At 41.3% G+C, this 27,858-nt stretch overlaps 3 protein-coding genes across 7 annotated transcripts; 1 reads left to right on the forward strand and 2 right to left on the reverse strand.

The window, feature by feature from the left end:
• Positions 1 to 1,528: 1,528 nt before the first annotated feature.
• Positions 1,529 to 7,242, forward strand: lrr1 (leucine rich repeat protein 1). 2 transcript variants are annotated; one of them, XM_041847214.2, is made up of 5 exons: positions 1,529 to 1,747; positions 1,957 to 2,315; positions 3,270 to 3,368; positions 5,947 to 6,674; positions 6,811 to 7,242. In XM_041847214.2, exons 2-5 carry the CDS (start codon positions 2,133 to 2,135, stop codon positions 7,064 to 7,066), a joined length of 1,266 nt encoding a protein of 421 aa, XP_041703148.1. In that variant the 5' UTR covers positions 1,529 to 1,747; positions 1,957 to 2,132; the 3' UTR covers positions 7,067 to 7,242. The 2 variants fall into 2 exon arrangements, with proteins under 2 accessions (XP_041703148.1, XP_045062006.1); XM_045206071.1 differs by having other exon boundaries at positions 1,529 to 2,315.
• Positions 7,243 to 8,029: 787 nt separating this feature from the next.
• dnaaf2 (dynein axonemal assembly factor 2) lies at positions 8,030 to 11,078 on the reverse strand. Its single transcript, XM_041847213.1, has 2 exons — positions 9,381 to 11,078; positions 8,030 to 9,222 (listed from the first exon to the last, which is right to left on the reverse strand). The coding sequence occupies exons 1-2, from the start codon at positions 10,851 to 10,853 to the stop codon at positions 8,839 to 8,841; spliced, it is 1,857 nt and encodes a 618-aa protein (XP_041703147.1). The 5' UTR covers positions 10,854 to 11,078; the 3' UTR covers positions 8,030 to 8,838.
• A 271-nt stretch (positions 11,079 to 11,349) lies between these two features.
• LOC121539024 (kelch domain-containing protein 1) lies at positions 11,350 to 27,844 on the reverse strand. Of its 4 annotated transcripts, XM_041847209.2 has the most exons (15): positions 27,707 to 27,844; positions 27,030 to 27,142; positions 26,660 to 26,730; positions 24,749 to 24,866; positions 24,349 to 24,461; positions 23,110 to 23,200; positions 22,930 to 23,013; positions 22,668 to 22,748; positions 20,207 to 20,265; positions 19,970 to 20,079; positions 19,793 to 19,865; positions 17,740 to 17,775; positions 14,005 to 14,089; positions 12,029 to 12,081; positions 11,350 to 11,760 (listed from the first exon to the last, which is right to left on the reverse strand). In XM_041847209.2, exons 1-15 carry the CDS (start codon positions 27,759 to 27,761, stop codon positions 11,643 to 11,645), a joined length of 1,260 nt encoding a protein of 419 aa, XP_041703143.1. In that variant the 5' UTR covers positions 27,762 to 27,844; the 3' UTR covers positions 11,350 to 11,642. The 4 variants fall into 4 exon arrangements, with proteins under 4 accessions (XP_041703143.1, XP_041703144.1, XP_041703146.1 ...); XM_041847210.2 differs by lacking the exon at positions 17,740 to 17,775 and having other exon boundaries at positions 27,707 to 27,843; XM_041847212.2 differs by lacking the exon at positions 26,660 to 26,730 and having other exon boundaries at positions 27,707 to 27,808.
• Between the last annotated feature and the right edge of the window lie 14 nt (positions 27,845 to 27,858).

Consider the following 27,858-nt stretch of genomic DNA (forward strand, 5'->3'; position numbering starts at 1 on the left):
TATCTATGCTGCAATAGTCTATGTGCCGGGGGGGGCTAGGGTCAGTCTGTTATATCTGGTGTAATTATCCTGTCTTATCTATTGTCCTGTGTGAGGACCTGAGCCCTAGGACCATGCCTCAGGACTACCTGGCCTGATGACTCCTGGCTGTCCCCAGTCCACCTGGTCGTGCTGCTGCTCCAGTTCCAACTGTTCTGCCTGCGGCTATGGAACCCTGACCTGTTTACCGGATGTGCTACCTTGTCCCGGACCTGCTGTTTTCGACTCTCTCTCTCTCTACCGCACCTGCTGTCTCGACCTCTGAATGCTCGGCTATGAAAAGCCAACTGACATTTACTCCTGAGGTACTGACCTGTTGCACGCTCAACAACCACTGTGATTATTATTTGACCCTGCTGGTCATCTATTTGAACATCTTGAAGAACAGTCTGGCCTTAATGGCCATGTACTCTTATAATCTCCACCCGGCACAGCCAGAAGAGGACTGGCCACCCCTTAGAGCCTGGTTCTGCTCTAGGTTTCTTCCTAGGTTCCAGCCTTTCTAGGTAATTTTTCCTAGCTACTGTGCTTCTATATCTGCATTAGTTGCTGTTTGGGGTTTTAGGCTAGGTTTCTGTATAGCACTTTGTGACATCTGCTGAAATTTGATTGATTTTGGTGCCATTTTTGGAAAAGGCTTTGCCATTGACCTGTCCATTATCTCCTGCGACCTTTTGACCCAGAATTCGGACACACAAATAGTAATATCTCAGCAATGGAAAATGCCTAAAGACATTAAACAAAGTGCGCTGTGCTTCTGATAGTCTGTATCATTTGGTATGCTCAGTTTAGCTCTAAAAGCAATGTTTATTTACCCCCCTAACACCCTAGTCAGTTTGAAAGAAACACACCTCTGGTGGGAAAATGCGGATTTGAGAATATTCACATTAGATCTGTCGACAATCGGAGGGAAATCTAGCTATTGAAAGCAATTATGGTGTTATTGTTCCATACAGAAGATCATACACAATTATTGTCTGACCTGGTTCCATTTGGGGCTTCAATAGCCTATTTTCTTAAATACTATACTATAGGCTCATACCCTTGTCTATGATCCTACCCCTACAGTGTTAATCAACCGAAAGAAGCGCCATTCAACCAATTGAATGGCATTTATACCGATCATTACTTGTATTTAGTAATTTCACAGAATGATGAGAACCGGAGGTTGGTGCTAAGAAAAAAATGGTCAAGGCTAGAAGGAATCCAGCTTTTGTAAAATTAACGTCAGATTTGACTTCGTAGCAGGTAAGGTGAATTTACGCAGCAGGTTAGGAGAATTAACGTAGCAGGTTAGGGGAATTAACGTAGCAGGATAATTAGGTTACGGTTAAGAAAAGGGTTAGGGTTAACTAAAATAAAAAATAAAAAAAATGCAAAGATAAAAATAAATAAACTTTTGACGTTCATTTTACAAATGCTGGACCCTTCCAGCCACGACCAAAGAACATGTTCTAAAAAAAAACGTTTCTGCGCATGTACGTTTAGCACTTCTCTTCCCTCGCGCGCGCGAAATTGACGGCGTTAGAAAATCTTTGGTAGCTAAATGTCCTTGTTATTCTTAGAGTCCATGTTGGCTATTTAGCTTGCATGCTAGAGAGATGACTTGCATGGTTTTTTTTTTGTAAACGCTTGTATTCCATAACGGTCCGGTAAAGCGATTTAACCATTTCGTTAGTTCTGGTGTCATAACTTGCAGTTTGCCAACGTAAGTGCATATTATGCTGTTGTACCTTTTTAGCAACTAACCTAGCCAGCTAACGATGTAGCTAGCTAGTGACGTTAACGTCGCTATCTAGCTAGGGTTCGTTGTTTTGCTGACTTCACCCAGTGCTAGCAGATAACAGATGTCCATGTATTGACTTGGGCGTTTTTATAACTAGTTTGTAGCTAAGATTTACATATCTTCCTATGCAGGTAGTGGATTGACAAGGCCAAGGGCTACCTTTTTTTATGCCAGCAGGTTGTGTTAAACCAAACTCATGCATGGGGTCAAACTGCCCGTTTGGTTTGGCAAATTTTTTTGAACACATTCATTGGGATATATTTACAGAACTAACACAGGTCACGCATTTATTTATACATCTCGAGCAATGAAGCTTCAGTGCGATGTCGAAGTCGTGAACCGGATGCTTCCCACGTATGGGATGAAAAACAAAGGGAAAGGAGCAAGGGCTGTGCTGTCTATTGGGAGACATGTGGACAAGACCACACAACGCCATAACATCTATCTAATGATCTGTACAGCAAAGGATAGGACAGGCTCAAAATATAAGGTTAGTATCTAGCTATTTGTTTATTTAACTACCAGTTGTCTAACTATGTAGTCTATGTTTTACAGGTATACCCCAAGTACACAGGAAGAATCACCCAACTTCTTGACCTTGTTGGTTGATATAGCTACTTTCCAAATGTATGATTACTTCATTGTAGAATGAATGACTTGCATTTGATTGAAATCCATTTTCTGAGATAACTTGGGGAAAAAAGCTTGTTAATTTGTGTTAAACTATTTAGGGTATTTTTTTCATTTGTCCACTGTTGATACTACGGCAGGGAGTTGCCAGGGACCTCACGATACGATATTCTCACAATACTTAGTTGGCCATACGATATGTATTGCGATTCGATGTTCCAAACACATTGCTCACCATATGTCTGCTGCAGAGGGACAAGAGAGAGCCATGATAATGAGTTTTGATCAGTCATGGAAATAAAAGTGCTGAAAACTAATAGGCTTTTATTTAAAAAGAAGATGGAGAACAAGCTATGAAGGACAAATACTGGAATTTTGTTGCAGGTACAGCCAACTAGCGCAAAAATAATATTGGGATATTGTCAAAACGATATGATATATTGTCAAAAATAATATCCTGATATGTAACTGTATCTTTGTTTTCCCGCCATCACTAGTTTATACAGTCTTAAAATGTTTTGTATTTTAGCAGTCAAGTTTTCAAGATATTAGACTTTCAAGAACCAAAGTGTCACCGGCCACATAATGATGCAAAATCTGTACTAACAGTGACCTAATGAGAAAAAGTTGCAAATATAGTTTTTGAGTGGATTTTCCCTTTAATATGGACATTAATATAGTGTGTGGTCTTGCATGAATGAGTCACCAGAAATGCTGGGTGATTAATCCACCATCATGCTAGGTGATGAATCCACCATCACTTAGTTTTTTGTTCCACGTCTTATTCTAATGTGTGTACCAATTTCCTCTACAGCTAAAAGAAAACATTGAAACATTCTTCACTAGGTTTGTTGAGGAAGGCAAAGCCACTGTGAGACTGAAAGAGCCCGCTGTTGACATCTGCTTGAGCAAGGTATGGATCTAGACATTTCTGTATGGAGGAATCTGATCTCCAATGAAAAAGGGATAAAAACTATAATTTGGCCTTCACGTTCACATACTACTTACATTTCTGCTGGAAAAGTAGAGCCCTTACACTGAAATAACTCATTTTAGGGCATGCATATTGAACAGTTAACATTACCCAACATATAGAACATTCATTTAAATTTTTACATTTTAGTCATTTAGCAGACGCTCTTATCCAGAGCGACTTACAGTTAATGAGTGCATACATTTAATTGCTGTATCCTCCCAGCCCTAAATAGGATTTTCAATCATCTCCAATTCATAACGTAATAATTGTGTAATACACTGAGTGTACAAAACATTAGGAACACCTTTGTAATATTGAGTTGCACCACCTTTTGCCCTCAGAACAGCCTCAATTCGTCAGGGCATGGACTCAACAAGGTGTCGAAAGCGTTCCACAGGGATGCTGGCCCATGTTGACGCCAATGCTTCCCACAGTTGGGTCAAGTTGGCTGGATGTGTCAAGTTGGCTGGATGTCCTTTGGGTGGTGGACCATTCTTGATACACACAGGAAACTGTTGAGTGTGAAAAACCCAGCAGCGTTGCAGTTCTTGACACACAATCCATGTCTCAATAAGGCTTAAAAATCCTTCTTTAACCTGTCTCCTCCTCTTCATCTACAGTCGTGGTCAAATGTTTTGAGAATGACACAAATACTAATTTTCACAGTCTGCTGCCTCAGTTTTGATGATGGCAATTTGCATATACTCCAGAATGTCATGAAGAGTGATCAGATGAATTGCAATTAATTGCAAAGTCCCCCTTTGCCATGAAAATGAACTTAATCTCCAAAAAACATTTCCACTGCATTTCAGCCCTGCCACAAAAGGACCAGCTGCCATCATGTCAGTGATTCTCTCGTTAACTCAGGTGAGAGTGTTGACGAGGACAAGGCTGGAGTCACTCTGTCATGCTGATTGAGTTAGAATAACAGACTGGAAGCTTTAAAAGGAGGGTAGTGCTTGAAATCATTGTTCTTCCTCTGTTAACCATGGTTACCTGCAAGGAAACACGTGCCGTCATCATTGCTTTGCACAAAAAGGCCTTCACAGGCAAGGATATTGCTGCTAGTAAGATTGCACCTAAATCAACCATTTATCGGATCATCAAGAACTTCAAGGAGAGAGGTTCAATTGTTGTGAAGAAGGCGTCAGGGCACCGAAGAAAGTCCAGCAAGCGCCAGGACCGTCCCCTAAAGTTGATTCAGCTGCGGGATCGGGGCACCACCAGTGCAGAGCTTGCTCAGGAATGGCAGCAGGCAGGTGTGAGTGCATCTGCACGCACAGTGAGGCGAAGACTTTTGGAGGATGGCCTGGTGTCAAGAAGGGTAGCAAAGAAGCCACTTCTCTCCAGGAAAAAGATCAGGGACAGACTAATATTCTGCAAAAGGTACAGGGATTGGACTGCTGAGGACTGGGGTAAAGTCATTTTCTCTGATTAATCCCCTTTCCGATTGTTTGGGGCATCCGGAAAACACCTTGTCCGGAGAAGACAAGGTGAGCGCTACCATCAGTCCTGTGTCATGCCAACAGTAAAGCATCCTGAGACCATTCATGTGTGGGGTTGCTTCTCAGCCAAGAGAGTGGGCTCACTCACAATTTTGCCTAAGAACACAGCCATGAATAAAGAATGGTACCAACACATCCTCCGAGAGCAACTTCTCCCAACCATCCAAGAACGGTTTGGTGACGACCAATGCCTTTTCCGGCATGATGACGACCAATACTTGTGTCATTCTCAAAATCTTTGACCACGACTGTACACTGATTTGAAGTGGATTTAACAAGTGACATCAATAAGGGATCATAGCTTTCACCTGGATTCACCTGTCATGGAAAGAGCAGGTGTTCCTAATGCTTTGTACACTCAGTGTATAAATGTCTTGATCTGATATTTATGCATCAGCCAGACTTGTCTGAATGTTGGGAGCATGCGCTGCAAATGAGAGACTGTTGTTTCGAATGGGTGACCATGGCTCTAAGCTGTGTTAGTTCAGTGTTGACCTTTCCCCTAGATCTTGTAACACATTTTCAACCCATCACACACACAGACAAGCTGTGGTGCGTACGGCTATGGTGATACAGAAATGGAACCAGGCTAGCATTGTGAGAGGGATCAGGCAATCCTTTGTGTGACTTATGTTAATAACATCTCATGTGTATTGTAATCTTTTTGTAGTTAAATGTTTCATCTTGTGCTAGCACAACTTAAGACCAAAGAGATCTGTGTCATGGGAACAAATGTAGGCCTAATACAATATGATAAAAACCTTGGGTTCTTAGTTGACGTTATGCATTTTAAATGTCCTATTATAGGCCTCACACTTTCCCGCCACAATGAATGTTTCTCAATCTGAAGGCTAGATAGGAAATGTCAACTTGTTTGATATGGAGGGATTTACTTGTATAAATAATGCAGTCCTTCTCATGTGATGCTCAAATTGTTTGAGAACAGGTACTAATAGAGCTGTTGTATTGACTGTTAACCACAAGTGACATCGGTGTTCTTTGGCTTTCAGGCTGACGCTAACAGCTTGAAGAACTTCCTCTCGGCTGCTCGGTTGGCTCACAGAGGAAACGACACGGACAGCCTGCCCCTCTCTACCCTGACGCCCGTCCGAGCCAGGGATGTGGAGAAGCCCAAGAAGAAGCTCACTATTGTATCCAAGAAGGACTATCCACTGACCTCCAATTTCCCCTACTCATTAGAGCAGCTCCAGGTGTCTTACTGCAAGCTCTCACGGGTGGACATGCGAATGCTCTCCCTCAAGGCGCTGCGCAGACTGGACCTCAGTAATAACAACATAAAAACACTTCCTGCCACTATCGGCGAGCTGGGCTGTCTGGCTGAGCTTATTCTCCACAACAACCACTTGGAGACCTTTAGTGAAGCCCTCTGCCTGTCCAGCCTCCAGCGCACACTTCAACACCTCGACCTGAGTCACAACCGCCTGCAGGCCCTGCCGCCTCAGTTCTGCCAGCTGCGAGAGCTGATCAACCTCAAGCTGGACGACAATGGGCTAGTGTGGCTGCCCTTTCGCATCAGCCGTCTCTCCAAGCTGCGCTTTCTGTCAGCTGCCCACAACCAGCTGGCCCTGCTGCCAGGGGACTTCCGAAAGTTAACTCTGGAGAACCTGGACCTGTTCGATAATCCGTTCGCCCATCCCAACCCCTTGGACCACACCATACAGCTCACCTTCCCCCTGACACTGCAGGAGATGGCTGCCAGGGCTGTGGCCAACCTCAGGTTAGTTTAATTATTCCTTTCAACATTTCACCCCATTACATGCTTTTACCTTGTTTTGAAGTCTAAACGTGTAGTATCATGTAAGGTGTTGTGTGATATTTGAGACTAAATTATGTTTTTTGTTTACACCACATAGAATCCCTTACGGGCCTCATCTCATCCCTGCACACCTTTGCCAAGACCTGGAGGTTGCCAAGACCTGTGATTGTGGCCGTTCCTGTGTGAACTACTACATCAAAACAGCAGTTAGCATGAATCTGCATCTGGTCTCTCACACTGTGGTATTGGTGGATGACATGGGAGGAACAGATGCCCCGGTACAGCATCACTTTTGTTCCCTATCATGTTACTCTGAGTTCCTAGACCAATGCCTTCAGCGAGGCCTGAGATGATTAAGTCCCTCAACTGTTCCATGGCAATCGGTAGCTAGGTTTCCATCCAATTTGCGACAGATTTTCGCGCAAATATTCTGAAATCTGCATAAATACAATATGCATATTTTCCCACCAGAGATGTTTCCATCAAATTGACTTTTTGCTGATAAATGCTATGTGATGACGTAGTGCACATAAATATAACTTTATACTGTTAAATTCCCATGTACCGAAAGAAAAAAATACAAGTTAAATGGGTTTCAATCACATTTTAAACTCTACTGATGGTTTTGTCATAAAAACTGTTGCGTTATATAGAAAAATGTTCCCATGCTGGTCTTGGCACATGCGATCTAGCCAACAGCTCGCAGATACAGTGCGTGTAGCCTACCTACATTATGAGATGATTGTGGATAAGAGCGATATTATTTGTCAAACGGCAGCCAAGCATCGATCATCATGTCACCAGAATAAGACCCTCGATATTTATTGGAAAGTAGCATCAAGCTCATCACCGTGCACTTTCACCACCCTGTTAAGTTCATCAGTTAGTTCATCTGTAGCCTAATACACGACATGGTTTCCCTTGTTGTAGTGGGAGGACCACACAAAATATCATCGCGTGACTCCCAGGTTTACTTAGATATGATGGTTATTGAATGAATATTTGCGCATAATGGCGTTTCCAACGTCATTTCTCGCAAATTTAATTTTACAGACGCAAAAAGATCCCACCATGTCGAACAAACAAATTGTCTGTCGGCATTTATAAAATTGTACTGGCATTTCCTGTTTCCATCAGCCCAGTCGTAACTTTTTTCATGCGTCAAATAATTCATCCGCATGAAATGGTTGGATGGAAACGTGGTTAATGCTTTTGGTATAATTCTGAAGGCTGTGGTGACCAGCCAGTGTAGACTGTAATGTAAAGGGCAGTATGAACTCTTTGGACCCGACACGCATCTCAGAACTGCTTATGTGACCACTGATTGGACATATGCTGATGTTCAGACATTTTGTCTACCAAGTGTTTCCCAATCAGTGTTACAGATTGAGTAACCTAAAATGACAAGTATTTAGTATATGTCTGTTTAAACAAGGTGTGTTTGTGTAAATAAAACATTTTATACGTTTGTGGAATCCAAAAATGTTGATTTATTTGTACTGTATTGGTACAAGTTTGAAAGGAAATTAAATAAATGAAAGTAACTATCCTCATCTATCATTGTCTCAATTAGTTTCTGGAGGTAAAAAAGTATATTTGTCATTGGTTTCCATCGTGTAGTAATACACAAATAATGTACAAGAAAATTATAACAGTAAAACAATTCTTTAAAATGTTAGTATTTATTGTGGTATTTATTTGATATTTCAAGCTGATTTGAACCTTGTGGCATGGTCTGAGTACAGCATTTTACAGTTGTTGAAGCGTTGCTCAAAAGGTGAGCTTCTCCACACCCTCAACATGTAGGCCTAATAGCAAATGGTACGTCTAAAACTAAACATACTAGATGTAACCTTTTCCCCTTTTGTAGAAAGAAGTATATTAATAACTATGGTGGACAGTTTCAAAATGAGAACTCTGAAATGGATACTGAAGACATGGGAGTCTTACTGAGTCACTCATTCAGATAAACATTTAAAATACTTGATCCTATTGTCCCCAATTGGATGAAAGGATTTTAGGTTTTCGAGCAAGACCTCAACTAATTTTGAATCAGCAACAGAACATGTATTTACAGACTTCATATAGTATCTTTTGTGACAGAGCAAGTTCCTTGACATGAGACTCAGTCCAGGTCATAGATGAAGGAGTTTTGAAAAACGAAACCAGCAGATGTAGTATGATCACTAATGACCACCTCTTGTCCATCCTCATTGGTTTCTGTCAGCACAGCTTGCTGTTGTCTCCTATCACAGTCTTGAAAGGTCTGCTCAGCAGGCAGGTCGTCGTCCTCTTCATCCTGAGACTGAGCCACCTCCACATGCTCACTGAATCGCACAGTCTTCTGTTTATCCTTAGTTGGAGCTTGACTTTCAACTATCTCTTCTATCTTGGGGGATGAGCAGTCTTTGGCCTGGTCATTGTTGTCAAGATTGAATGGGATGACCATTGCTGCAGTGTTAGACGGGTCATCTATTCTCTCAATCAGGGATGAGGGTTCTGTTTTCACCTAAAAGAAAATTGTCACAGTGAATGTTGGTTAGTAACAGCACTGATGAAGAGAAGCCTAACAGTTCAACAACAGGGTCAGTTTTTTGCTAGACAAACACTATAATAGTTAAGGTTTCTTCTACTGAATGAACGTTAACCTAAAGATGATTGGCTCACCTCATCATGTAAACGCTTATCATCTGACTGTCCCTCATTCTGATCATTGTACCCAGTCTTGCCGTCAAACTCAGTGGGCTCTGAAGCTGGGTGTGATTCACCACTTCTCAGTTTGTGTTGCTTGTCCTCCTCAATGTCACCGGACTGTTCAGAAAAATCTTTCTTGTCTTCCAGGACTGAGATGAGTTGATTTTCAAACCTGAGTGATGGAGCATTTTCACTGTGAACTTTTTCTGAGCTGTCTCCTTCATTGCAACCACTGTGGTTGGGGGTATCTTCTTTGCCACGTCCGCTGTGATCGGGGGTATCTTTGCCACGTGTTGTGTCTTCCGACTGCGCTGCGCTTTCACAACTATTCTCAAAATCCTCTTCACCATCATCACTGACAAGCTGCTGGCCAGACACTTCAGCGACTGGTGGCTCCTTCATAGGTAGAACAGGTAAAGTAACAACCAGTTGTTTATTTTGCTTGTTGAACTTTGCCTCTCCCTTGTTTTCATCCACTGGATATGCCATCGGCACCTCTAGTCTGTAAGCTGGTTTCTTGGATTCCAATCTAACAAGTCTTTCAGTCACATCCAGATCAGCATCCCCAGCAGATCTAAGCAAAGGCAAATCAATAGTGATAACAATCTCTTTAGGGCGTGGGCTCTGAGCCGAATCTCTGGAACACCTGAAGTCTTGCAAATCAATGAATGATCTGTATTTTAGAGTGTAATGTGGTTTCGTTGGCTCCTTGGGTGAATTGGCGTTTTGTTGTCTTTGTTTATGGCTCTCCTTTTGATTTGTTGCGGTGTCTGGTTGTTTTTCGTCGGGGTAGGGGAACGAGAGATGATGGTCAAGTGGTGAAGGTTTTTCCTTGGCGGGTTGACCAGGTAAGGGCTTGCGCATGACGGCAGCATGTGGTGTCCCTTTGTATTTGATTTTCAAAACTCTCACATTGTTCTTGTCTAGCTTCACTTTGCCCCCATTCTCGACAGCCTCAACAGCAGTGTTGTCAACCATTTCCATAAATCTCGGGTTTTTTCCAGCCATGTGAATAGTGTCTGGATGAAACACAACATCATAGATCGTATACTTATTTCCCTTTGCATCACTGTCTTGCGTTCCAGGTGTCAAGCTGTGGGGTAGTGACCAATGCTGTCCTACTCTGCCAGCCTCGTCTACCCTTCTAAACTCAGGTTTACGAATCATGTCATTGCTGCAGACATTGATGAAGCACTTATGTTTACCGTCCACACTCGTCTTCAGGGCTCTGTAAGGTTCGGGGTGGACAAATTGAATGTCCATGCCCCTCTCTTGCTCTAACAACTTGATTTCTTCCTCATATTTCTTCTTGTTCTCCGGCTTTGATATGTCTTCTGCGTATTCGTGCAGCATCTTTCTGAATTCCTCATTTTGAAAAGCCTTGGTAAAGCGGCCTATTTCCTCCGGCGTCATATTCATGTCCTTGAGCTTGGAACCGAACTCCATATTTGTGCGATAAGCTATCTACTGTAACGTTAGTAGCCACAAAGTATTTTCAGTCTGGTAGCTAGCTTGCTATCCCAGCACAAAACAACACGGAGGTCAACTTTACTACAGTAATTTTAAGGTGTTAGAAGAAATATCAACCGATATTTTACAGCAAACCATTCGCAACCTGCCGATAGTAAAGGTTCTCAGGACTTTTGAGTTGTTTGTAGACTAGGTTACCAACGAGTTGTGGTGTTCACGGAGGACCAAGCCGCCAAGGGTCTTGTCTGTTGACGAAACCATGGCAACAAGGCAGCGCAGCAGCCAGGCACTGGAGAAGGCTCGTCCAATCGCCTGGCGTTTGTGTAATAGTTATTCCAAGGCCATAACACAACTTTAGTGAATTCACATTTTTATGACTGTCTTCAAAAGTATTTTATAATGTTGTTGTAACCATTTTGTTATTATAAAATGGTGGCCAAAGCAAATTTGTAGTTGTAAAAATTATGATATCAAACATTACAACAGTCTTGTTTATTAAAATGCCTTTGTTGCAGGCAGAAGACACACCCATTCAGTCATTTATATAAAATCAACTGTAAAACATAAAAAATATATGGATACATAATGATAATAAACTACAATCTTTTGAAAGACGAATCTCCCCACATACCCTGAAGGCCTTATCAACAGTAATATGTAGAACATGGAGTATGAACTCTGCATTATCAATTTACTGTAGTCTACTATTGAACATTTCCCTCTAATTAATATTTACATATGACAATGCTATATTTTCCTAGATGTTCAAAAAAATGACATTCTCCTCTGTACAGCTGACAGAAGTTTTGGGGGCATACATGGAAGCTGTTTTTGAAGCAGCTTGCAGTTCTTCACATTCTTGGCTATGTAATCCTCACATATCCTGTGCAAAAAGATTAAACGTATTAAGGGACAGTGAAAGTATCGACTAAGAGGGCATGCATTTGGAAGATGTAGCATACTATATTAATCTTTCACTATGTTATAGCATCTATGTAATGGCAAAAAAATTGATTTCATTAACTACTTGTATGGGGACCATTCTATATATAGAATGTTTTTTTTCACAGTCAACATGATTTCCCAAATATCAAAGTGTCTTTTTAGCTGAGTGATTCTTCCTTATTGAATGATCATAATTTAATAGTTACCGAAAGAGGGGGTAGGGCTGGATCTGGAAAACAAGTGCATCATTGCAGTGACCCTGAAGAAAGGTGACAAAAATAGTGAATTGTAGTTTTATAAACCACACCACGACAGCTCATTGTAAACGTGTTCCATAATTCATAATAAATATGTTCCATAATTCATCATAAATGAGTGCTGTATAGACACTTTCTGTTCATGAATTTGAATAATATATGCTTTAACATACTACCAAGCAATCTCCTTCCTGTCACAAATGGTAAAATCATCCCAATGACGAAGGTGCATAAAGATGGAGGAATTCAGATACACTACATGACCAAAGGTTTGTGGACACCTGCTCATCGAACATTAAAATGGAGTTGGTCCCCCCTTTGCTGCTATAACAGCCTCTGTTCTTCTGGGAAGGCTTTCCACTAGATGTTGGAACATTACTGCGGGGACTTGCTTCTTCAGCCACAAGAGCATTAGTGAGGTTGGGCACTGATGTTGGGCGATTAGGCCTGGCTCGCAGCCGGCGTTCCAATTCATCCCAAAGGAGTTCGATGGGGTTGAGGTCAGGGCTCTGTGCAGGCCAGTCAAGTCCTTCCACACCGATCAACAAACAATTTCTGTATGGACCTCGCTTTGAGCACGGGGGCATTGTCATGCTGAAACAAGAAAGGGCCTTCCCCAAACTGTTGCCACAAAGTTGGAAGCACAGAATCGTCTAGAATGTCATTGTATGCTGTAGCGTAAACATTTCCCTTCACTGGAACTAAGGGGCCTCGCCCAAACCATGAAAAACAGCCCCAGATCATTATTCCTCCTCCACCAAACTTTACAGTTGGCACTATGCATTGGTGCAGGTAACGTTCTCCTGGCATCCACGAAACCCAGATTTGTCCGGCGGACTGCCAGATGGTGAAACGTGATTCATCACTCCAGAGAACGCATTTCCACTGCTCCAGAGTCCAATGTCGGCGAGCTTTACATCACTCCAGCCGACGCTTGGCATTACGCATGGTGCTCTTAGGCTTGTGTGCGGCTGCTCGGCCATGGAAACCCATTTCATGAAGCTCCCGACGAACAGTTATTGTGCTGACGTTGCTTCCAGAGGCAGTTTGGAACTTGGTAGTGAGTGTTGCAACCGAGGACAGACGATTTTGAAGTGCTACGCGCTTCAGCACTCGGTGGTCCCGTTCTGTGAGCTTGTGTGGCCTACCACTTTGCCGCTGAGCCGTTGTTGCTCCTAGATGTTTCCACTTCACAATAACAGCACTTACAGTTGACCGGGGCAGCTCTAGCAGGGCAGAAATTGAACTGACTTGTTGGAAAGGTGGCATCCTATGACGGTGCCAAGTTCTATGTCACTGAGCTCTTCAGTAAGGCCATGTTTGTCTATGGAGATTGCATGGTGGTGTGCTCAATTTTATACACCTGTCAGCAACGGGTGTGGCTGAAATAGCCGAATCCACAAATTTGAAGGAGTGTCCACATACTTTTGTATATATAGTGTATTACATCATTGTTTTTAGCACTATCCACAGAGTTCCTAAACTACTGTGCCTATAAATCAGCAAAATCTACTATCTAATCTACTCGTTTTTTTTTTTCAAATTGCCGCTGTCTTGGAGCTAGAATTGGGATCATGTATACTGCGCTAATGCCGATACAAAAAAAGAGTAACGGCGAACTGAGCAAACGAGGCATTTGTGGTAAGTATACGTAGTCCCGTGTAGCTCAGTTGGTAGAGCATGGCGCTTGCAATGCCAGGGTTGTGGGTTCGTTTCCCACGGGGGACCAGAATGAAAAAATGTACGCACTCACTAACTGTAAGTCGCTCTGGATAAGAGCGTCTGCTAAATGACTAAAAATGTTTTAAAAAATGTATATGAGGGCTGTCATCTTTATGCACCTTCACCATTGAATGATTTGATAAGTTCCCTGTGTGGTTTCCATACAATTACAATTATTCTAAAGTGGCTTCCGTAATACTTACTGTGTCTACAAGGAGGATGTAGTCGCAACTACCCCCAAAAACAATGACATCAGAGTCCTTCCCTTGGCATGCTGTGTGCCACAACCTGAGGGTGGAAAGTAAATAAAATTGAGACTTTTAAAGGTCAGGGCCTGGTTTCCCAGTTGCAATGTAACTTTATTTTTATTTTTATTTTACCCCTTTTTCTCCCCAGTTTGTAGTTACAGTCTTGTCCCATCGCTGCAACTCAAATCAAATCAAATTGTATTTGCCACATGCACCGAATACAACATGTGTAGACTTTACAGTGAAATGCTTACTTACAAGTCCTTAACCAACAATGCAAAGTAAAAAAAATAAAAAAAAGTGTTAAGCAAAAAAAATTAAAGCAAATAACTAAAGAGCAGCAGTAAAATAAAATAACAGTAGGGAGGCTATATACAGGGGGGTACCGGTGCAGAGTCAATGTGCGGGAGCACCGGCTAGTCGAGGTAATAATCACATGATTTTTTAAATGATTAACTAATCTCTGTACCCCACACATACAAATATCTGTAAGGTCCTTCAGTCGAGCAGTGAATTTCAAACACAGATTCAACCACAAAGACCAGGGAGGTTTTACAATGCCTCGCAAAGAAGAGCAGCTATGGGTAAAAAAAAAAAAAAAGCAGCCATTGAATATCTCTCTGATCATGGTGAAGTTATTAATTAAACTTTGGATGGTGTATGAATACACAGTCACTACAAAGATACAGGCAGCCTTCCTAACTCAGTTGCCGGAGAGGAAGGAAACCGTTCAGGGATTTCACCATGAGGCCAATGGTGACTTTTATAGAACAAGAAAGCACCCAATTCACCGCTTTATTGACAACGTTTCGATCCAAAACTGATCTTCGTCAGGTCAAACAAACTGAGTTCTCACATCCCAAAATATACAACTTTTACCTCACATGACCATTGCGGACATGACGCATGGTGGGTGCAAAAAACATCTGTGTCTAATAATCTCTAATAATTTAATAACAGTGAGATGGGTACATGTAGTGGTTCCAGAAAATAATATATATTTACAAAATGACCAAGTGGGTAACCTGGAAGGCAAGACAAATCAAAGTAAAGTGACATATTCATGTAAGAAATGGTCTGATATCAAACTCTTGGTTCAGACCTCTTGGAGACATGGTACACAAACGGTGAATCCAATACAATTCTCTTCTCAATAATAGATTATCAGTATCTCCACCCCTCCTGGGAGTCTTAACATGTTCGATGCCAATGTATCTCAAAGAGCTAATGTTGTGATGAGCCACCATGAAATGCGCAGCCACAGGGTTTCTCTGGTCAAGGGTCCTGATATTACTCCTGTGTTCTGCTGTCCTTGTTTTCAGAGCTCATTTAGTTTTTCCTACATAGCATAGATCACAAATACACTTGATCAGGTATATCAAATATTTTCTGCAACATGTAATGATGCCCTTAATCTTAATGGCCTTTCCCGTAATAGGATGATTGAACATTGTACATTTGTTCGTGAAGTTACACTGGGTACATCCGCCACATCTATAGTTACCGTCAGGAACATTGTCTAGAAAGGTACTGCCTGGCACTGGTGGAAGATCAGACCTCACCACCATTTGACTGATGTTGGGGCGCGTCTGAAGACTACCCGCAGGGGTTCTTTAAACGTATTTTCTAGTTATGGATCAGTGCTCAAGATGTACCAGTGTTTATTAATGATGTGGTCGAACTGTTTACCAAGTGGGGAGTACTGTTTACCAATGGTGACTTTAAAACAGTTACAGAGGTTAATGGGTGTGATATGAGAATTTAGGATGGATCAACAACATTGTAGTTACTCCACAATACTAACCTAATTGACAGTGAAAAGAAGTAAGCCTGTACAGAATAAAAATATTCCAAAACAGTAGGACAAGAACCTAAAACACAAGGTCAAATGTTCCAAGGAAGGCCCAAAAAATTGTCAAAGACTCCAGTCACCTAAGTCATAGACTGTTCTCTCTGCTACCGCACGGCAAGCGGTACCGGAGCGCCAAGTCTAGGTCCAAAAGGCTCCTTAACAGCTTCTACCCCCAAGCCATAAGACTGCTGAACAATTAATCAAATGGCCACCCGGACTATTTGCATTGAACCCCCCCTTTTGTTTTTACACTGCTGCTACTCGCTGTTTATTATCAATGCATAGTCACTTTACCCCTACCTACCCTTTAAGAGTGTGCTCCTAATCTCAGCTCGTTACCTGTATATAAGACACCTGGGAGCCAGACATTTTTCTGATTGAGAGGGGGTCAAATACTTATTTCCCTCATTAAAATGCAAATCAATTTATAACATTTTGACATGCGTTTTTCTGGATTTTTTGTTGTTATTCTGTCTCTCACTGTTCAAATAAACCTACCATTAAAATTATAGACTGATCATTTCTTTGTCAGTGGGCAAACATACAAAATCAGCAGGGGATCAAATACTTTTTTCCCTCACTGTATATGTTGCAACATTTTCTAAAAACATGTTTTCACTTTGTCATTATGGGTTATTGTGTGTAGATGGATGAGGAAAATATATTTAATCAATTTTGAATTCAGGCTGTAACACAACAAAATGTGGAATAAGTCAAGGGGTATTAATACTTTCTGAAGGCACTCTATATTTAAATAATATTTTAATCAATTTCATGTTCATTCAATTGGGATGTATTTGGCTACTGTCTACTTTTTGCTTAAATATATTTAATGATGTGTAGCCTAACATGTGCTCAATGATCTGTCAAATCTTGAATTAATGTATTAATAATAGGGTAAGCATTAGAATAAGCCACCTCAATATTTGCAGCCATGGGACGGAGCTGATCCGTCGTCCGTACTGTGGAATAATTCCAATGTTTAGGTAAAAGTTGAATGGGGAAAGCTGACCAGAGAGCAGCGCTGGCTTTCTTTCCATCCTATCAGCATCGACACATGGCTCAACGACGCACTCTCTGCGAGGTGTTTTGGGAAACGCATGTTACATCTTCGACCGCTGTAGGAAAGCTGCATTGTTAACACTCTTAAGCCTAGGTTACATCGCTATCGGGAAACTAGGCCAAGCTCAAGCAAATTAGTAAGATTGTCTCACCCAATGTTCAAGAATGGCCTTTTTCCCTTTATTCAGATTACAACCACTCATTTTCAGTTATTTGAAAAGGAAATCATCTCCCAAATATCACTATTTCTAAAACAAGCCATAGAAAGTTGGTTGCAATTTCAATTTAATCCTCCAGAAACGACAGAACAAATAATGCAACAAATATTGTGGTTAAATTCAAGTATACTAATTGACAAAAAACCTTTATTTTTTGACAGAATGTTTAAAAAAGGTATAATCTTCGTAAATGATATCATCGGTAGGACTGGTGGAGTTATGTCGCACATGCAGCTAACAAAAACATATGGAAATGTCTGTTCTACCCAAAATTACAACGAAATAATTGCAGCCTTACCGCAAAAGTGGAAGAGGAAAGTGGAAGGGGGAGAAAGTAAGGAACTTGTCTGTCGGCCTTGCATTAAAGAACATAATTGGTTAAGGAAAACTGTGATAAATAAAAAAGTATATCAGTTTCACTTAAGGACCAAAGGATTGACAGCCGTCCCATATAGATTGCAAAATAGTTGGGAAGAGTTCTTTTTGTTTTGGTTCTGTCCATTTGTAGCTTGTTTTTGGACACAGGTCCAGGAATGGCTAAAGGATTGCAATATTTACCTGGAGCTAACCTTGCAGATAGCATTACCGGGTGATCTGAAAAGTCATAGTCAATCGATCAATAATATAATAATACTTTTAGCAAAAATGTTTATTTTTAATTCACAATCTGTAGAAGCAATGAGAATAGAAAGGTTCAGAACTTTTGTAAAACATCACAGTACGGTTGAAATATATATGGCAAATAGAAATCCTATATGGATGGTGTTAAGAGATAGATGGGAGGTATTGAATGGAGTTGAAGGATGGGACTAATAACAAATAACAACAAATAATAACAAGATAACTAATAATGTAAGCATACTGTGTCCATAATAAGGCGGTGTCAGAGGAAGGCCCTCAAAATTGTCAAAGACTCCAGCCACCCAAGTCATAGACTGTTCTCTCTGCTACCGCACGGCAAGCGGTACCGGAGTGCCAAGTCTAGGTCCAAAAGACTTCTCAACAGCTTCTACCCCCAAGCCATAAGACTCCTGAACAGCTAATCATGGCTACCCGGACTATTTGCACTGCCCCCCCACCCCATCCTTTTTACGCTGCTGCTACTCTGTTAATTATTTATGCATAGTCACTTTAACTCTACCCACATGTACATATTACTTCAACTATCTCAACTAGCCGGTGCCCCCGCACATTGACTCTGCACCGGTACCCCCCTGTATATATAGCCTCCCTACTGTTAAAATAAATGCACTGTTGGTTAAGGGCTGTAAGTAAGCATTTCACTGTAATGTCTGCACCTGTTGTATTCGGCGCATGTGACCAATAAAATTTGATTTGATTTGATTTGATTTGAAGTATATAGGTTGTATGTTGGGAGCTTTTGGGAAAGAGCACAGTTAGAAAGATATGGCATATAGAAGCAAACCGAATGGACATCATGAAAATGATCGGAGAGGTTGAGAGTAGAAGAAGTTCAGGAGCAAAAACAAATAAAATATAATTATTGTAAAATTGACTGTGTCCATAAGGTGTAGATAGTAAGTATAGACCGGAAGTAGAGGCCTGGGCATTGTTGTTCACTAATTTACCCCAAGTAGGGAAAGGATGGCGGGGTTGAAAAGTAATAAAGGGGAGTATATATATAAAAAACATGGGGGATTGGAAGTGATGCAGACAATTACATTGATGGAAGTTACAATCTACCCCCCCCAATTATTATTTTTTTTTAAATAGGCCCAGGTGCATCGTTATTTACGAGCCAACTTTTGAAGTGTTTCCCAAACAAGCACGTAGAGAGAACGTTCGTAAAGTGCGCCGTTAGACCAGATCCTGACAGGATCCGTTTTCTCCATTCAAATCTTACCTTAACATTATAACTATTCCACAATACTGACAACAGATCCGCTGCTAGAGAGATATTAGCCTACCACCTATGGCTGCAAATAGGCTATTGAGGAGTCTTATTATGCTAACCCAATAATAATGCACTAAATCACAGATTGGGCACGTCATTGCGCACATCATGAAACACATTAAGGCAAAACAATTTTACAGACAGTAGCTAAGTCGCAAAATATAACTAAATTGATTGAACATTAAATTGATTTCAATATGATTGAAATAGCCTTTATAGCCCCATGTAGCCTAAGTATCTTTTAATGCAGTCATCTTGGTTTACATTTGAAACATAATTGTATCCTTCACTTGTTTGTAACAATTGCAAATACTTTGGGAACTTTCCTATTTGTAGTCAACTTCGTTCTGAAGTTCTCGGCAGTCACAGTCAGACAGCCTAAACATCTTGATGTTTAGCAGAGATCTTCTAACGATGCACTTTGGCTGCTCTACGGGTGGTCTGGATCACTTGATGTGCAAAGGTTTTTAAGGGCCACGTTACTAACGAAGGCTCTAGGAAACACTAACGCTACGAAAGCTCTGGGAAATGAGGCCCATATCATAGAATTACATAGAGATCCTATAATTCACTCTGAGTCAGACAATGTGTTAACAGTTTTACCATTTGCACATTTTAGGTACATTCCTCAGATTGGAAAATGAAATAATTTCTGATATAATTTAAGTCATTTAACTGTCATTAAACATACACTACCTTGGTTTGTTCATGTATGGATGCTCAAGCGCTCTCCATTTCTTTGTCTCAACATCAAATGCCCAGCCATCACCTGGAGATAAAACAATTTTTTTTAGAAAACCAAATAATGCCACGTTTCCATGGAACATAAGGTACAGAGGTAGGATTGGGAACCTGCATGGGTAAATGACTTACTCATTGGTTCGCAGTCTATACCCAGTCCTCCAAATAGAAACAAAGCGCTATCATATACTGCAGTGAGGGTGTGCCACGACCTTCCCATTGGCACAGTGGATGCTGGTACTCTGGAAAAGCCATTTTGAAAGAACAGATAAATAAATAAAATAATCAAGCATGATGTGATAACAGTATAGTACAGGACAGTAACCATTTTAAGTTGAGCATTTGAAAGAGTGAACTGTAAATACCTACATTTCAGACCATGTCCATGATTCTAGATCTAGACAATGAATGTCACTTGTCCTGGATTCCTAAAAGTGAAAAGAAAAACAGAAGATCTTATTCCAAACCAGCGCAAAAAAAAAAAAACGAGTCAAATGTCCTATGTTTCATTAAACTTGTATGTCCAGTATCAAATCAAATCAAATTTTATTGGTCACATGCGCCGAATACAACAAGTGCAGACATTACAGTGAAATGCTTACTTACAGCCCTTAACCAACAGTGCGTTTATTTTAAACAAAAAAAGTAAGAATAAAACAACAACAAAAAAAAAAAGTGTTGAGAAAAACAAAGAGCAGAAGTAAAATAAAGTGACAGTAGGGAGGCTATATATACAGGGGGGTAACGGTGCAGAGTCAATGTGCGGGGGCACCGACTAGTTGAGGTAGTTGAGGTAATATGTACATGTGGGTAGAGTTAAAGTGACTATGCATAAATACTTAACAGAGTAGCAGCAGCGTAAAAAGGATGGGGTGGGGGGGCAGTGCAAATAGTCCGGGTAGCCATGATTAGCTGTTCAGGAGTCTTATGGCTTGTGGGTAGAAGCTGTTGAGAAGTCTTTTGGACCTAGACTTGGCACTCCGGTACCGCTTGCCGTGCGGTAGCAGAGAGAACAGTCTATGACTAGGGTGGCTGGAGTCTTTGACAATTTTGAGGGCCTTCCTCTGACACCGCCTGGTATAGAGGTCTTGGATGGCAGGGAGCTTTGCCCCAGTGATGTACTGGGCCGTACGCACTACCCTCTGTAGTGCCTTGCGGTCAGAGGCCAAGCAGTTGCCATACCAGGCGGTGATGCAACCAGTCAGGATGCTCTCGATGGTGCAGCTGTAGAATTTTTTGAGGATCTGAGGACCCATGCCAAATCTTTTTAGTCTCCTGAGGGGGAATAGGCTTTGTCGTGCCCTCTTCACGACTGTCTTGGTGTGCTTGGACCATGATAGTTCGTTGGTGATGTGGACACCAAGGAACTTGAAGCTCTCAACCTGTTCCACTACAGCCCCGTCGATGAGAATGGGGGCGTGCTCAGTCCTCTTTTTTTTCCTGTAGTCCACAATCATCTCCTTTGTCTTGGTCACGTTGAGGGAGAGGTTGTTGTCCTGGCACCACACGGCCAGATCTCTGACCTCCTCCCTATAGGCTGTCTCATCGTTGTCGGTGATCAGGCCTACCACTGTTGTGTCGTCGGCAAACTTAATGATGGTGTTGGAGTCGTGCCTGGCCATGCAGTCATGGGTGAACAGAGAGTACAGGAGGGGACTGAGCACGCACCCCTGAGGGGCCCCCCGTGTTGAGGATCAGTGTGGCAGATGTGTTGTTACCTACCCTTACCACCTGGGGGCGGCCCGTCAGGAAGTCCAGGATCCAGTTGCAGAGGGAGGTGTTTAGTCCCAGGATCCTTAGCTTAGTGATGAGCTTAGAGGGCACTATGGTGTTGAATGCTGAGCTGTAGTCAATGAATAGCATTCTCACGTAGGTGTTCCTCTTGTCCAGGTGGGAAAGGGCAGTGTGGAGTGCGATAGAGATTGCATCATCTGTGGATCTGTTGGGGCGGTATGCAAATTGGAGTGGGTCTAGGGTTTCTGGGATTATGCTGTTGATGTGAGCCATGACCAGTCTTTCAAAGCACTTCATGGCTACAGACGTCAGTGCCACGGGTCGGTAGTCATTTAGGCAGGTTATCTTAGAGTTCTTGGGCACGGGGACTATGGTGGTCTGCTTGAAACATGTTGGTATTACAGACTCGGTCAGGGACATGTTGAAAATGTCAGTGAAGACACTTGCCAGTTGGTCAGCACATGCTCGGAGTACACGCCCTGGTAATCCGTCTGGCCCAGCGGCCTTGTGAATGTTGACTTGCTTAAAAGTCTTACTCACATCGGCTACGGAGAGCGTGATCACATAGTCGTCCGGAACAGCTGGTGCTCTCATGCATGCTTCAGTGTTGCTTGCCTCGGGCGAGCATAGAAGTGGTTTAGCTCGTCTGGTAGGCTTGTGTCACTGGGCAGCTCGCGGCTGTGCTTCCCTTTGTAGTCTGTAATAGTTTTCAAGCCCTGCCACATCCGACGAGCGTCAGAGCCAGTGTAGTATGATTCAATCTTAGACCTGTATTGACTCTTTGCCTGTTTGATGGTTCGTCGGAGGTCATAGCGGGATTTCTTATAAGCTTCCGGGTTAGAGTCCCGTTCCTTGAAAGCGGCAGCTCTACCCTTTAGCTCAGTGCGGATGTTGCCTGTAATCCATGGCTTCTGGTTGGGGTATGTACGTACGGTCACTGTGGGGACGACATCATCGATGCACTTATTGATGAAGCCAGTGACTGATGTGGTGTACTCTGTGTGATTGGAAGATGTTTTGAATCGTTGTATCACTTTAAGGTTTCTGTGTCTGTGTCAATGCAACCATGGAGAGGAGTTGGGATGAATCATCTCACCCTTATTCTGCCCCCACATACGTATCCTTTGTGGCCAAGTGTTGCACTGGCATGGGCAGCTCTGGGGTCAGGGGCACGACCCTGTAGACAAAAACAACATTTACAGTGTAGCTAGATATCCACAAAGAAACTATCATATTTTAAGTGTCTTGCCTTATTTGCTATACTGTTAATAATATGCTATGACAACACCATATCTTTGTATATCCACTGAATGAATTGCTTTATTTTGTATGTAAACACAATTTAATGTCCGTAATACACTGGTATGTGGTTCACTCCAACTGGCCGATGTTGGGTCAAACATATGGACTTCATTGTTCCATCCCCAATAGATGTCATCCACCTACAAAGCACAATATTACTAATCCATACAATAAGGAAAGTTAATAGTAAATGAATGTATACCTTTGGACATAATTGCACCCAGAAGAAAAATTACCCTTAACGTTGATGCCTCATCCATCAGGAAGCTTCTGTTGTTACGGATGTCATCAAGTTGCTTATGACCATATCCAGCAAAGTAGATGAGTCTACAGAATGACCAAAACATCTTCCAATCACACAGGGTTCATATTACTACAGAATGACCAAAACATCTTCCAATCACACAGGGTTCATATTACTACAGAATGACCAAAACATCTTCCAATCACATGGGGTTCATATTACTACAGAATGACCAAAACATCTTCCAATCACATGGGGTTCATATTACTACAGAATGACCAAAACATCTTCCAATCACACGGGGTTCATATTACTACAGAATGACCAAAACATCTTCCAATCACACGGGGTTCATATTACTACAGAATGACCAAAACATCTTCCAATCACATGGGGTTCATATTACTACAGAATGACCAAAACATATTCCAATCACACAGGGTTCATATTACTACAGAATGACCAAAACATCTTCCAATCACACAGGGTTCATATTACTACAGAATGACCAAAACATCTTCCAATCACATGGGGTTCATATTACTACAGAATGACCAAAACATCTTCCAATCACACAGGGTTCATATTACTACAGAATGACCAAAACATCTTCCAATCACACAGGGTTCATATTACTACAGAATGACCAAAACATCTTCCAATCACATGGGGTTCATATTACTACAGAATGACCAAAACATCTTCCAATCACACAGGGTTCATATTACTACAGAATGACCAAAACATCTTCCAATCACACAGGGTTCATATTACTACAGAATGACCAAAACATCTTCCAATCACATGGGGTTCATATTACTACAGAATGACCAAAACATCTTCCAATCACACAGGGTTCATATTACTACAGAATGACCAAAACATCTTCCAATCACACGGGGTTCATATTACTACAGAATGACCAAAACATCTTCCAATCACATGGGGTTCATATTACTACAGAATGACCAAAACATCTTCCAATCACACAGGGTTCATATTACTACAGAATGACCAAAACATCTTCCAATCACATGGGGTTCATATTACTACAGAATGACCAAAACATCTTCCAATCACATGGGGTTCATATTACAGGGGAGCTGGGAAACTCCATAAGTGTAGGAAAGACTTTAGTTGGGCCAGCACACTCTTTTCTTTAGACCACTCCCAATAGTAAATGTGTAATCTGAACCCTGCCGATCTTTCTATTTACATAAAGAATGTTTACCTGCCATTGAAAACCCAACAAGAGAGCTTATCTCTGGGTGAGGGAGTGGAGCCACTCTTATGGTTCACTTTCCTCCAGCTGTATTTCCCATCCAGGAGATTGACACAGTAAAGCTGCAAACACAGATCATTTCAGCATGTAAATGTGAACAAAACAATGTAAGGTTTTGTAAACTATTGAGGATTTTCACACATCCCTGCAAATGTACTGTACATCAGGGCTTGTATTCATCAAGTGTCTCAGAGTGGGAACGCTAATCTAGGATCAGGTCCACCCTGCCCATGTAATCTTGTTCATTATGATCTAAAAGGAAAAAACGAATCCTACATCAGTACTCCTACTCTGAGACACAACGTTGAATACATGCTCTCAAGCCTTTTTTTCTGTTGAATGAGTTTACCTGATTGGTCTGTCCGTTGTCATTACATCCCCCAAATATGTACATGTCTCCATTCAGAGAGCAGCCACAGGTGCCTGACATTGGGGGTGGGACCTCTCCAGACATCTTGCCCATTTCCCTTCAGATTGGAGAACAAACAGAACAGGGAAATTAGGGTTTCAATTCTGCAGCTAATTAATTCCAGAACACACATTGCACATAAAGCATACAATTGACCAGATGTATTTAGCGAGTTGAACCAATGCGGTTTCTGCATTATGATGTATTTACATGACACTTCAACATTCTATGGCAGCCATGTTAGCTACCCATTAACAATACATGACAAATATTTTTTTTAAATACTATACAACTGACAAATATTTTTTTTAATACTATACAACTGACAAATATTTTTTAAAATACTATACACTCTAGAGTGAATTTACAACCGCACCCTGAATGTCTAGAATTAGAATTATGATGAATTTACATTACACTACAACAGCCATGTTAGTTCCCCATTAACATTACATGGGGAATATTTAAACAATGATATGTAATTGTACGTTCATAAATTCACCCTGGCAACCTACTCCGATTTCAGAGTGCTCTGGTTTAAAAGTGCCAGAGCGCAGAATAATTGAGGAATTTAAGAACGCCCTAAACTCGGTTGTTATGACAGGTGTAAGTAAACATCGACTAAAAACGGAATAAAATGTTTGCCAGGTAACACAGTTAGTCATGAACCCTCTTGATAACATGACAACAGTCTAGCAGCTCTACCAGCTCTGCTAGGGCGAGTAAAATGTTCAGAGTGAGGTGTTTTCTCATTTGTGTCTGGAAGTAACAAGCTAGCCAACTCTTTAGGCAGTTGGCGTGGGTGCTTGACTGCCGTTGTAAAGGGTGAGTTCGTCAATTTAATCTGGAGCGCCAGAGTGCGCTCTGGGCGTTCGTAAATTCAGAGCGTTGTCAGATTGTCCGTTGGTAAATTGAGATACTGGACGCTCTGGCCGAGGAGTAGCGTTGATCCGAGCGTTCTGACCTCACGACCGCAGTAAAGCACCCAAGCTAACGTTGGCTAGCTTGCTAGCTACTTCCAGACACATATGAGAGAGCACCACACTCTTGACCATTTTACTCGCCCTAGCAGAGCTGGTTAGTGTTTTCATGTTATCAAGAGGGTTAGTGACTGTAACTGTGTTATGGCAACAATTTAATAACGTTTTTTTTTGCCGACGTTTACTGACACCGGTCATATTCAACGGGTGTTGCACCTTCGTAAATTAATCAGTTATTCTGCACTCATAGACGAGAGTGCTCTGAAATTGGAGTAGATAGCCAGAGTGAATTTACAAACGCACCCATAATAAGAAGGGATCAACCCTACTTCTCGACCAGAGCATCCAGTGTGCCCGCTCTTAGAGCGAAACGCTCTGAATATATGAACTGACAATCTGACAACGCTACGAATTTACGAACGCCCAGAGCGCACACTGACACTCTAGAGTGAATTTACAACCGCACCCTGAATGTCTAGAATTTGAACACAATTCTACATTCTAAAAGTTTACCTAACTCTCTAAATACTAATATTCCACTGTGTCAATGTAATAACATTCTAGCAACTATGCAGTAGACCTAACACCACTGATCATGCGATGCAGAGCTTAAAAATGATCACTTGTAGTGTTTACATAGTCTGCCATCTAATTATATATTGGTTTCAGTGAAATCGTTGAGTAAATTGTTGCATATAATTTTTTTCGTGGGTAGACTAGATTTTTAAAAAGATGTTTAGACTGTAGTTTTCCAAGGTTCCAAGCTTTTTTATTACATCAATTTATTCATTCATAATCTTTGAAATGTGTTTATCTATATACTTCCCATATACAAAAATACAATTAGTTATAATTACATTAATATTCTTACCATACACCTCTTTCTAAATCATAAAACCAGACTTCATCATTGGGTAGGAAAACTTCAGCAGCAGCAATTGACTGCAGAAAACAATTCAAACGTAAAAGTTAATCTATTTTTAGATTTCTGAATGGGAAGATGGAATACCTTGCTTTACATTCTTAAATTCTAGCTTTGCATATTCATCAATACTGTATGGAAAAAAATAAACATTTATTGCATAACTGCATTGAATAATTTTGCATATCCCTACAACATATTAGTGAAATATTGAAACGCTTAACATAAATTCAAGCCTTTCCATTGACAATGTTTGTAAAGATATTTGCTAGTAGGCTTTCTTCAAACTGTTCCATCTGTTTTACAGTTTTTTGCTTACCACGTAGCCTCCCCACACGTACAGGAAATTTCCCTCAACTACAGCCGTATGACCGCTTCGCTCACCGGCTACAAGCTCTGGACAGTGCTTTGCAATCGCAGAATCCATGGGTGCTAAAAAGAGAGAGAAAAAAGAACGAAAGGTCGCTCCATAAAAGGCCACATGTGGCAGTACTTTCAGTGTCTCTGGTTGAAGAAATCTGTACAAATGTAGCGGTGTTGCTCAGAGATCCAAGTAACACATTTTTGTCAACACAGCCATTGACAGCGAAGAAGCAAGGCTATAGGAAGTGAGGGTGCAAGGGTCTCTAGCCCGTCGTCTCAAGAGGATGTTTTCCAACAGCTTCTTGGAGAAAACAAGTTTTTCTTGCCCTGATAAGCTTCAGGGCAGGTTGTCTTATTGGACACTTCTGGCCGATCCTTCAACCTGACCTACTAATGGCTGTTCTATTCTGTATTATTTCTACACCAATAAAATGATGTGTTGTAACAATTGTAGAATAATATTGCGATATGATGAATAAACATATGAGAACTTGTTCTCAACTGACTTACCTGGTTAAATAAAGGTTAAAAAAATTAAAATAAAAAAATTAATATGACAAGACTAATATACATTAATAACCATGCAAATTGATAATGCATTGATAAGTAATAATCTGAGTAATAGATACTTACATGTCTGGCTGCTATATCCATGTGTCTTTGAGAATACCCAATGTTTTGAAAACATCAGCTGACTTCAACCAGCAAATATTGGCAGAATCGTGCAGCAGTGAAGCTTGTTGTGTAGAATCTTTGCTTTGAAGGAAGTGACGAAACATATAGGC

The sequence above is a fragment of the Coregonus clupeaformis genome, chromosome 21 (genome assembly GCF_020615455.1).
Source record: "Coregonus clupeaformis isolate EN_2021a chromosome 21, ASM2061545v1, whole genome shotgun sequence".
NCBI classification, from domain to species: domain Eukaryota; kingdom Metazoa; phylum Chordata; class Actinopteri; order Salmoniformes; family Salmonidae; genus Coregonus; species Coregonus clupeaformis.